General features: G+C 39.0%; 1 protein-coding gene across 1 annotated transcript in view; it reads right to left on the bottom strand.

Annotated features, from left to right (window-relative positions):
• Positions 1–11,397, bottom strand: part of MSMO1 (methylsterol monooxygenase 1) — a 14,411-nt gene extending 3,014 nt beyond the window's left edge. The window contains exons 1-3 of the mRNA XM_029910697.1: positions 11,086–11,397; positions 8,787–8,935; positions 2,202–2,328 (exon numbers count right to left, since the gene is read on the bottom strand). Of these exons, the coding sequence (XP_029766557.1) occupies positions 2,202–2,328; positions 8,787–8,935; positions 11,086–11,340 (531 nt within the window). The 5' untranslated portion in view covers positions 11,341–11,397. The remainder of the gene's footprint in view (positions 1–2,201; positions 2,329–8,786; positions 8,936–11,085) is intronic.
• Between the last annotated feature and the right edge of the window lie 1,433 nt (positions 11,398–12,830).

Genomic DNA, 12,830 nt, shown 5'->3' with positions numbered 1-12,830 from the left:
AAAAAAAAAAAAAAAAAAAAAAAAAAAAAAAAAAAAAAAAAAAACCAAATATATACAGACAATAGTATGCCAACACACTCAAGAGTCAGACCAGTTTAGAATAGAGGTAACTGTAACTAGGATGGTCTTGCGGACAGGGCACTCAAGAGACCGGGGTTCAATCCCTGGTTCATCCACTGGCTATAAGTGATTTGCCCAAGGGGGCACATGATCAAGTGCTTCAGTTTCCTAGGAGTGTTCCCCTACCTCAGTGGGAAGGACAAAAACCACTGATGATTTTGAGTCACTACAGTACTATGGTGATGACAACCTTGCAAATAAATAAAAGAAAGCTTGTCATTTCTATATATTAGTTGCAAATGGTAGGACACGTATTTCCCCATTTCCCTGTCCATTATCAACTTCCCTGAACCAGAAATTTGTAGTAAATCAAATGATCTCATTAGGGCAATTACAGCAAGTTTTTGTAAAAGCCTTAACATTTTTAAATACCTTCCACAACACAGGAACACATACATGAGTTTATAAAAATTTGTATCTTGTAATATTAACAACATTATTTATAATGTATTGCTAGATCAAAACAGTAATTTGACTGCCAACCAGAATCAATAAAGTAAAATCAAAGCAGTTCTCAAATGAAGAGCGTGGGACCCCTTTTTGTCCCTTAGGGACCAACGAGGTCTAAAGTAAGGAAGTGAAACAGCGATTAGGTGATCTTACCACAGGTAAGATGGTAAGGGCCTAAGAGTATTTAATGGATCATATACATCACATATTAGATAGTAGCATATAAGCAGTAGAATTGTTGGCCTAGTGCAGTTAATAAGACCTCTGAATAACCTTTTTGGAAATAAGAAGTGCAAACAGAGCCTTTTTGGCTTACTAGATATCCTGTTCAGTTTTTGGACTGTCCCATGTTTGGGTACAGTAGACCTGCCAGATATAATAAGGATAAAAAAGGAAAGTCTCTAAAGTCCCTCTCAAATAATAATATTAATAGGTTTGTTATTGCTAATAAGTAGATAAAGGTTATATAATCTATTGTGTAATGCAGAATTTCATATTTGGTCATAAATTATTATATAACAAATCAGAATAGCGTGTTGATAAAAGTAGGATGCCATCCTGGGTACACAAAAATGCACTGAGACTTAAGCATTTGCCTTGTTTATGTACAGCCTTGTGTTTGTGTAGATGCAACCAATTCATTGGCTATCATCCCTATCTAATCACTGGGTGTAGCATTCTGTACCGATGCTGAAATAAACCAGTTCCTTGGATTTAAACCTGGAGTTCACAAGTGGCTATTGTCTGCTACACCAAGCAGTGGTTGTCTGTTTGCTAGGTTCATAAGGTAACCTGTGGACCTGGTTGATAGTCCTGAAACATCCTTACAAAATGAGAATTATATATAAAATATAGTAATTCACCACATCTAAGTTCGGTAAATACAACACTAAAAACAGTTTTAAAAGAACACTGTCAACTTGAATTTTTTAAGACTACTTTTGGAATGATTTTTTTTTTAAAATCAATCCTTAAGAGTGAATAGGGCTTTTTGCTGCCCTACTGCTATTTATTATAAGGGACTTTTTAGGACTTTACAAGACAAACAATTAAAGTGACTATATTTAGAATGTTAATTGCCCAAACCAACCTTGCAGCTATAGAAATCTTAGCTGAAAGTTTATAATAGAGTACAATAAAGATTATGGCATAGTAATTATAAAATTACTTGATTATTCATTTGTTGTACTTAATGGCACACTGTCAGTTTGACAATCACATTTGTTAGAAGATTTTTAACCTGCTATAAATTTCACTAAGATTATAGTAGACAGTCACCATCCTAGCAGTCAGATGATATAAGGTAGGTATTAGAATGCGGCTGCCATTTGAGTGAAAGGGAGAGAAGAGAAAGTTGTTACAAGACACGTTCCATTAGATCTATGATATTTGGGTTAATTTAATAGTTATGGAAACCACCTAGCAGTGGTTTACCCCAGTATTTGTAACTGTGTTTAATTGATATAAGAAAAAACAAGCTAGGTGTAAAAATATTTTGTAAGATTGGCTGTTCTCCCTATTTCCAAATGGACGCAAGATCTATCTAAATATGCTTTATTAATACAGTTTTTAATATAACCAGGAGGCTTACAATAAACTCATAAGGTTGAAATCATTAAAGTAGTACGTACTACGAACTCATGATGAACTTTATGGATGTACTTGTATATTCTCTTGTGATGCAAGAGTCTATGCAGGAAATAGTGCCAGGCATCCTCAATCACTGCACATCCAAAACACTGGGCAAGCAGCATGTACCTTTTAAAAAAATAAATAAAAAATAAAATAAAAATTGTTAGCTATAGCAAGATTAAAATATATGAAAGAAACAGTACTTTTCTTTGCTATCAGGCCAAATCCAGAAACTTTTATTAAGGAACACACCATTCTTTCTCCAGGATGTATGTGCAGAGAGAGGTTCTGGAAACTTGGTATGTACATTTAACTTTAAATAGTTTTAACAACCAGATAACAGCATATTCATGTGCTCACACTGCACATTAACAGCTCTTTTATTGATCTACTACTAACAAATACCACTGAATATAGTACCTAAAATTGTACATATATTTCTTCACTAACATAATATATATGTACAATTTTAAGTACTATACTCAGTGGAATTTGTCAGTAGCAGATCAACAAAAGAGCTGTTAAATGAGTTAACGTGCAATACAGCAAACTTCTTAGTTTGGCTGTTGACACGTGCGTGTGCTCTCTCTCACACATCTGTATATAAAGAAAGATAAAGCAGCATTAGCACTAGAAAGGAGATAATTTAGTACCCAGCAAGAAATTGTAATTATAGATAAATAAAATTACTGTATGTAATATTTCTCCTGACACTAAAACTAGGAAAAGAAGCACTTAAAAAACATAAGGGTTGCGATTTTAAAATGTATTGGTTTGCAGACAGAAGTGTGTGCACATGATACAGTCTCTTCCTAAGGTACATAATGCAGTATGTGGGTAGTGCTTCATCATGTTATTTCTGGAAGTGAGCCAGATGGCTCAAAAAGCATTAGATACTTGCTGTAATCAAGCGTGGACTCACCCCTGCAGCGCCTCCTACTGGTTGTCTCGGGAATTAGCTCACCAGCATCCGGAGCGCCCTCTGCAGGCCAGGTGTCCTGCCTGTCGTTGGCCCCGTGTCCCTCCCGGACCCCAGTGCCCTTGGCTTGGGTGCTGCCCCCCTGGCAGTACCCCACTCTCTCCCTGGGTCTCCCCACCCAGGGGAAACCCCACCCCCTATCCCAATGTCGCCTCAGTCGTGGCTACTGCCAGTCACCATCTAGCCCCCGCGCCCTGGGGCAGACTGCAGTCTATCAGCCAATCATCACAGGCAACAAGGGGTTTGGACTGGCTGCCTTTACCCACCCTCAGGTTGCCCCTCTGCAACCCCAATACCTATTTGGGCCTAGGACCAGGCCCTGCACCCTGGGGAGTTGCTGGCCTAGGGCTTCCCAGCCCCCAAGGCCTTTCCCCAGCCCTGCCTCACTCTAGGTCCCCGGGTGAGCTCCCTGCAGCCAGGCCTGTCTCTCTCTCCTGTCAGAGGGAGACTCCTCAGCTCTGGCTACCCTGGCCTTCTTATAAGGCTGAGTGGCTCAGTTTGGGGCGTGGCCCCAACTGCAGCCACTTCCCCAAACAGCCAGGGTTTTGCCCCTTTACACAGCCCCAGCCCTCTGCAGGGCTCTTCCAACCCCTTCAGGGTTGGAGCGGGTGTTCACCCCGCTACACTTGCATATACAAGGGTGCTCATGAGCCCACAGATGGTGTCTTAACTTCCAGCCACACTGTATCCCTTTTTGGATTTAGTTTTTCAAATCCTATCACTCCAGGATTTGAACAACGTTGCAGGCATTAGGCACAATATCAAATATAGGACCCTAGCCTGGTCCCATTATTGCAATGGGATAAACTTCAGTGAGAACAGGATTGGGTCTATGAACTACACCAGGGATTTGGAGCAATCAAATTTTTGAATTGCTCAGCTCCAGCACCAATAGTGACTGCTCCAGCTCCACTCTGACTCCGCTCCGCGCTCTGACTCAAATTAATTTTTAATTAAATAAAAAAAGTGCATACTGTAATTTTGAAAAGATTTTTATTCCGACTTTTAAAACAATTTAAATGTCATCAACAATGATACAAACTAGAATCATTTCATAATTCATTCTGTAAAAAAATTATTGCAGCAATCAAGTCGTCATTCATAGCCTGCCGCAAATCATTTAAAATTAACTTTAAAGCCGAAAACAGTCGCTCTACACTAGCTTGAGTTGTTGGCATGCTCAAAGCAATTCTACAGGCAGCCTGAGTGCAGTGTGGGTAGCTGTGAATGGCCTCAAAAACAGACTTAACTTTTAGCCTACCAATAGACTCCATCGCCTCACAATCTTCCCGAAAGTTTCTCTCGAATAATGCTTCATTACAATTATGAATCGCAGAAACTCGCCGGCGTCTTTCTTGTTTATCCAATTCCTTTTTGAAGTCATCATCTTCTGAAGAATTGATGCTTGAATTATCTCCATGATGGTTGAAGACGTCTCAGGGATGGAAGCTCAAACAAGTTCAGAGTGGAGACAGAAGTTTGAGAACAGCCTATTTCTGAAGGATGCGAACTTTCCGAAGCCACAAATTCGATTGTTGTTGACTCCTTTTGTTGTGTTTCGTTTTCTTCAACTTCTTTCGCCGAATTCAAATGTAGCAATAGATTTTGTTTTTCGAGTCGTCGAGCAATATCAAGGAGCCCTTCCTTTGCCTTTGGTATTTCCCTTGAGGTAAGAAGAATTCAATACCATGGATCAACAAACTCCAGCACGGAAATGAATATTGTCAAAAAGCTTCTCTTCGTGTTTCTGCATGGAGGATAGAATTCTTTCTGCAATTTGTCCACCATTTTCTTGCAAGAATTTTGACATTTTTTGCCATTCCTTCATTAAAACTCCCGGGGTTACATTGGCAGCTTGAAGATTCACGGTTGTTTGGTTTGGTTTTGCCAAGAGATCTCGCAGGTTCTTCACTTCGTCCCATTCAGCTTTTGTTAACTTGAGTTCTCTTGTTCCAGCAGCAGCCACTTGTTCACAGTAAGATTGAAAAATGAGAAGCCGATCAATCATCGCAAATGTTGAACCCCAGCGAGTCACAGTATCCAATGATTGAGTTACCCCATGTAGATCAAGCAGAACACTTTGAATACTTGGGGTTTGTAGTTTGACAACAACTTGTTGAATTTTGCCAGAAATTTCTTCGGATGTTCTTTGTTCAGTCCATCCCAGATTGCCAACGGAAGAGTGTGAATACTACACCTCATCAGTTGGACTTTTGAGTCATCCTCTTGAAGCCATGTTGGAAGTATGAGGCTAGGGTCATCAACCCATTGCGCAGCAACATCCATGTTGAGTTTGATTTCATCCATTCCTTTAGTTCCTTCATCAGGCAAAATAGCTTCAGTCCTGTCCACATCCCTGCTTTCAGAGGTAGAAATGGTTTCGTTGTCCTCGCTGAAATTTGACGGCGCACGACATGTTTGCTGCATTGTCAACGCAGATGCTCAGCACTTGCATTTCACTGATCCCAATTTTTTCTAAAATAGCTTTTACTTGACTTTTCACGTACGAAGAATTGTGACGCCCTTCAGTGTCGATTATGTCCAAGGTTTTTACCACAGCTTTATCTTTTCCTTCTTCGTAGTACTGAGCACTGATTGCAAGGAAATTTCTGTTTCCCCGGGTTGCCGCATCCATTTTCAGGTAGCACAATTTTTGCTCCAAAGCTTTCTTGAGCTCTTTGCGACCAGATTCAGCTGTGCTGACAATTAAATGACTAACCGCATCGTGCCCCGTTGAAACGCCAAGGTGCCAACCCATTTCAACTGCAATTTTTTGGAATCCTAGCCTGAAGGTAGTGAGCGGTGTTGAACTCAAGCAAACCATTTCCATCAGCCCTGCACGGAAAGTATTGGCATCCATGGTGACTGTAACCTTTGAGGACTTCAAATATGAGTCAAGTTTTGTTTGCTTAATTTTGGGTTTCTTTTCAGATGAAGCTCCGCAAAAAAAATCTTTTCTCCTGGAGTTTTCAAAGAGCCAGATGAACGTTGTTTAGCCGCGTCAGCTTTCTGTTTTGCCTCATCTTCCTGGTCCTTTTTTGTAACCAGAGCCGCATAGTTTTCAGGATGGTTACGTTTTACATGCCGCCAAAGGTTGAAACTTTTCACGGCACTTGCTTCACTTGTCTTGAAGCTACATGGTTTGAGCTCGCCATTCACTTCCTTTTCCACCTTGCACGTTGCCAATTTCTTCTTTGCTTTTCCCAAAAGCCCGAATTCGGGCTTTTCAAATTCAAAAGTAAAGATGTCATTGAGATCCTTTTCCATAAATCAGCTATCAATCATGGGGGGCTGATTTGATTTTTTAGTTGAAGGCATGGCCAAATCTTCTTGTGCTGCTACCTCATCCAAATGTTTCGTTATGATCTTCGAAAAGCAATGAACAAAAGCATTAAATTTTTTTTATAATGTACCTGCTTGTGATATCTTAGCCACTTAAGGTACTTCATTTTTGTCCTGAAAATCCAAAATAAATTCGATCGCATTTTCTTTTTACACAAAATTATTATTAAAGTATATTTTAACGTTTCTTGCCGTTTTAATGAGGTAAGAAGTATTTTTAATATACACAATATAAATTATTTATAAATTGTAAGAGTTTTTCTTATGAAATTTTGTGGTAAAAATATTTTTAATTAATATTTCAAAAATGCTTTAATATAGAAATATCAATGAAATTTGGTATGTGCTATAGCGTTAGTATGTGCTATTGCTGTTCTACAACATTAATTGTTGGGAAGTAATGAGGCTACACGTTACAAGGTTGAAAATAAAGTTTAACGGGAAAGCGGATTCAAATTGCAAGCACAGTCCTTTTAGTAAAGAGAGCAAATTTTCGGAAATATGTTTTTGCTTCATCAGCCTGAATAGATTATACAAGATAGAGCAAATAACAGGTTCTATCTTGTATAATGTTTCCAGCCTGATGAAGGAAAAACATGTTCCGAAAATTTGCTCTCTTTACTAAAAGGACTGTGCTTGCAATTTGAATCCGCTTTCCGTTAAAGTTTATTTCCAACGTTCTATCAGACAACATCATTCAAATAAAATTATTTAAACTACAGGCGTCGTGAACTGGGGGGGACTGGGCCAATTTTATTTAATATCTTTTAAATCTTTGACTATTTAACAGATACTACCCTGGAATATGATTTAATGCTAAAACATGCATTAAAATGGTACTCTTAATTTATTTTGTATAATTAACCGTTTTGAGAAAACTGTTTAAAATTTTTAATCTGCTTAGAATGATACAAACAATTTTACTTATTATTTTTCAACTTTGGAACCATAAATTTTAAATGTAATAAATAACCAAATATTATTCACTTATTATGGAACATAATATTACTGCTCATAGCCAGGGGCAGTCGATGACAAGTTTTTCTTGAAATATGAAATAAAAAGTGACCAATCGCCAGTTCAGGACGCCTATGGTTTAAATAATTTTAGATAATGTAATATGGTAGCACATACTAAACGCTAAGACACAGACATAATTTCATTACTTTATATTAAAGCGTTTTTGAGATATTAATCAGAAATTAACTTTTCATCACCTCCTTGAAGAGACTGTAGCTCCCTTAGGAAGAATTTTAGGACCCGTGTTCACAGAAATGTGTTTTCTTAAAATGACCTAAGGATTCACCCCCAAAGTTGTGTTGGACATTTTCCAATCACTCTGGATATAACACAAAAATCACTCCTAATTTATGCAAAAATGTTTACTATATATTTATATGCCTGCTGCATGCGACTTTTTCAGTAAATTTAAAATTACAAAACAACGCTACCAAAAGACTGTTGAACAGATGACATATAAAATAAGTCCACCAGAGTGATACGGTAGCATGTACAAATGAACCGGTAACGGGAGCCCGTGTGAGAAATGAGCTTAAGTGGTTAACATCTCTTGTGATATCTTAATATATCAATAAACAAAAACATTTTTTTTGCAATATACCTGTTTGTGATATGTTAAATGTTGCATCTTGCATCACACTTTTCCGTAATCGCAGCACTCAGCGTGTCTCGTTGATCAACCCATACTAATGTAACTAATCTACGTGAGTACGTACTCACCTAACCTTGGCACAAGGGTGGGAGCAGTCTGCAGTGTTGCCGGATGTCTAATAATTATCTGATTCTTTAATAAAACATATCTCCAAAAAACTCTGTAATTTTGTATCTGTACATTAAATCTTGATTTCAGCCGAAGTGAGAATAACTGACATATTACATAAAGTAGATGTTAATATCAATTGTTATACAATCTGAAACTTTTTGGCACCTTTAGGACTTTCTTGCTAAATATCATTCATTTTGGATTGAAAATGGAAAAAAACTGGAGCAGTGGAGCAGTCAAGATTTTCTGTGCTCCGGCTCCGCTCCAGCTCCAGGCAAAAACCTGCAGCTCCACTGTTCCGCGCTCCAGCTCCGGGCTCCGCTCCAAAGCCCTGAACTACACATTCATTCAAAATAATCACATGACTGTGCAGCACACCAAGTTCCCTAGCAGCTGGGAACATTTCACAGCTACCGTCATCTGCTCTTCCAACAGACAGTTGGAACAGAAGTACAAAACATTTCAACAGTTTCTACCTACCATCTTGGCATCCTTTCCCAGTCATAAGGGATATTGAAGTACTCTGTGAAATAGTAGGTACCACATATCAGAGGAAGCTGAATACAGAAGTGATTGAAGAGAAGCGTTTTTAAACACTTCCACTGCTTCTCCCATGTTTCTGGTTTATCCTAGGAAAAAGAAATTTCCAATCATCAGTCCTACTATGCAATATCATTGCAGAAATACAGAAAAAGTAATTCTGAAAATTTGACTTGAAGCTACAAAAGAGAAAAAAAGCATTCACTGAATTTTCTACTTTGCCAAGCTATGCTTTAGTATTACAGACATGTAGTGCTGTAAGGAGCTAGCTAGTCTTTAGGTCTACCACTGGTCTCTACTGGATAGACCTGTTCAACTGTGTTTGATACATACTATACTGCTAAAAGCTGATAAATATTTTCCTTTGCTCAGTAGTAGAGGCCTGTGCTTTTGGAGAAAGTTCTGACCACCAAATAGTTCTAAGTAGTCTGTGTGTGCATAACAGTGACAATTGTAAAATCTTAGGTGGTCACATTTGTTACCTAACATGCAACCACATTTTTTAGGTACATATGCAGTAAGTTAGGATGAAGTGGATCCTTAGGTGATTTTCACTCTTTTAGTGGGTTTAAGTCAACTCGTCACATTATAAAGAAAGAGGAGCAAATGAACAGACTGATGTGTTAATTATGTGACCTGAAAAAAGTATAAACAAGAAGCAAAAGCCTGAAAAAGTGGGGTTTCCTATAATTCTTTTTACCTTTCTAAAAGAAAGAAAAAACAAATCAGGTCTTGTCTACCCTGGAAGATTATGGGCCACTGGAGAGCTAGCAGGAGGACATCACAGTACCAACCAAGTGAAAACTGACGGAGATGAACAGCGACCTAAGTCAATCTATTTAACTCTATCACTACATTAACTTGGAGACAGGGGAGAGAAAAAAAAACCACTTAAAATTTAGCATCCCACCAATTTAAGGACTGCGAAAATTCCTAAACCACATAAAAGAGATCCCCGGTTTTGCTGGAGAATGAGTGTGGGGGTGGATCAAACAGAAAAGGGATAGAGCTTATACACACACACACACACACACACACACACACACACACACACACACTTAGACGAGTGCAAAGGTACAAAGAAGCTGGGGATTAAAGTCTGTTGCAAGGATGCGTTGGATAGATCATCCCATTTAACAGTCACAGCTATGACATCTATATTTACTTAATATTTTCCAAACCAAATTACTTAAGCATTTATATACTTAAGTTTCACAAGAATTTTTCAACACTCACTGTTTTAGAATAAGCTTGATTTTAAATCCAGTACTTAATATGAACATGTAAATCAGGCAAGTGGGGAAAACAATCACCAGGTTGCATTGGATGGGCAGATTACCTATTATGGAATGAAATTCACTCAGATGTGGACAGCTTGCTCAATGTTTTCTGTATTATAGAAACTTTGCATTGCTCCTTCAATGGGATGTGGGTGGAGATGTCCCACAGGGAAGGCCAGATGTGTGGCCCCCATCTTGGCACCTAACAAGCCAACATACAGGAGTACTAGGGACAGGGGAGGGGAGAGGTTTACAGCAGTGATATTTAGACTGAGGTACGCAAATGGCTTTTTAATAGGTCTCCTGCAGTTCTTTGCAGCACATCATATTAAAGTTATTAGCCAATCAGGATGCTTTTACTGTTATTACCAATTAAGTTATCAACTTGCACTAAGTTATTAACTTATTTGCTATGAGACTATATATACACACTTTACATATAAAAACGAAATATTTCCTCTGTCATACTGTTTAAATCTATATACACTACAGTTCTATAGTAAATGAAACAATGTACACTACTGTGGCTCTTTTGGGTAATGTTGATCGCTATTTTGGCTCCTGGACCACTGAAGTCTGAGTATCACTGGACTACAGGATCCAGAATTACACTTAGCCAAGAGCCCAAATCTTCCACACAGAGGCATGTAACCTCTATTCCAATCTATGTAATGGAACAGTGATTGAAGAGGCTATGTTGCAAAGTTGTCCTTTGCATTCACTTTGAGAGCAATGGATCCCTCCCCCTCCCACAAAGCTGAAGGAGTTCCATTACTAAACCCAATAACCTGGGGCTTTGTAGAGGTGGAAGTGAGGTGTGTGAGTCTCCCATAAAATATATAGATGAGCATATCAAGAACAGATGTTTCTACATTCTAAGATTCCTGACCACTTGTAAAATACGAAGTTAGAATATCAAAGCAACCAGAAACCTGTGAATTCACAATTCTTTGTCTTACCTGCTGAATTTTATACTTTTGCATATAAGGTATAAACTGAAATATAAATCCAGGTAGACAGAGCAAAAAGTAGGAAAGTTCATGAACTATGAGTGATCCCCATGTTGCAATCTGGAACTTGGTGTAATTGTCCAGCATATAGTTCCAAGCATTTTTAAATGGTTGCTGCAGTGGATTGTCAGGCAAGAAAGAGTCGATGTATTCCACTGCCAGGTAAGCGGAGTTCAGGATGTCAACACTCTCATTCACTGCCATTGTTCAAATATAACACTTCACACTTGCAGTTTCTCTGCAGAATTCTAGAAACAGCCTGTAAATTTTTAAAGGTAAAATTGAATTCGTAACTGGCAAATTGATGCTATTCAAACAGCCGTCTACTTAAATAAAAAAAAGGTTAAATTTAAGGGTTAACAAGGACACTGTAAAAATACATTGCACTTTAGAAAAAGCACAAAAATATGATGTAAACAGAATCAACAGGTCTAATCCTACAGTTAATCTGAAATCAGCTCAAGTGAGTAGAGGGCTGAAGGATAAACTCAAACAGGGGAGTGCACAAGGGAGTGCAAGCAGAGGCATGGGCTCTCCCCAATAATCGGCAGGGTCACAGAGCTCCTCCATCTCCTCCAAAATGGTCAACATAAGAACAGCCATACTGGGTCAAAACAAAGGTCCATCTAGCCCATTATCCTGTCTTCCAACAGTAGCCAATGCCAGGTGCCCCATAGGGAATGAACAGAATAGGTAATCATCAAGTGATCCATTCCCTGTTGCCCATTCCCAGCTTCTGGCAAACAGAGGCTAGGGATACTATCCTTGCCCATCCTGGCTAATAGCCATTGATAGACCTAGCCTCCATGAATTTATCTAGTTCTTTTTAGAACCCTGTTGTAGTCTTGGCCTCCATAACATCCTCTGGCAAGGAGTTGCACAGGTTGACTGTGCATTGTGTGAAGAAACACTTCCTTTTATTTGTTTTAAACCTGCTGCCTATTAATTTCTATTAGTGACCCCTAGTTCATGTGTTATATGTAAATAACACTTCCTTATTTACTTTCTCCACTGATACCAGTCAGCTCTGTGTTTTTGGGGAACCAGGGCGCAGTGTCTGGCCTCTCTGACTCATGAGGGACACCCTGCTCCCCCTCGCCGGTCTCTGCTTGAACCAAGACCAATAATAGAAAAGGCTTGCAGAGAGCAGTGAAGGGCATTGGGAGACACACCTAGACCCCTCCTGACAAGGGTGACACGATTAAGACATCTCCATTTGCATACAGAATGGAGAGCAGAGATAACTCCCCTAGCCTCATCTGCATGAAAGATAGGACAGGGATTAGCATACGGAATGAAGAACAGAGAACCGCAGTGAACTCTGGGACCAGAAAAGCAGGGAAGCACTGCATCATGGGAATCTCTGCTCCAGATGTTAATAAACCTATGCCCAGCTGAGCAGTTATCAGACCAATTCTAGTAATGAATCCTTGATTGATATCCAAAATACTGAAGCGGCCTAGTTGCATTGTGAGCTCCCTGGAAGAAAACACCACCCATAGCCAAGAGTGATCAGCTCCTATTGTCTAGCCTAAAGAAAATCCTTGAGTCATCAGTTTACTCATAACCAAATCTAGTGTTCTCCCTTGAACCATTGTGGTTTCTCTACAAAAACCCCTACCTATGTTCAAGTAAGTGTTCTGATGCTTAGATACAAACTATGCATCAGTTCCACTGGGACTCCATCTTCTCCT

Source organism: Terrapene carolina, unplaced genomic scaffold (assembly GCF_002925995.2).
Source record: "Terrapene carolina triunguis isolate 2854851 unplaced genomic scaffold, T_m_triunguis-2.0 Scaffold66, whole genome shotgun sequence".
In the NCBI taxonomy this organism is placed as follows: Eukaryota; Metazoa; Chordata; order Testudines; family Emydidae; genus Terrapene; species Terrapene triunguis.
This window is presented reverse-complemented; position numbering and strand designations above follow the sequence as displayed.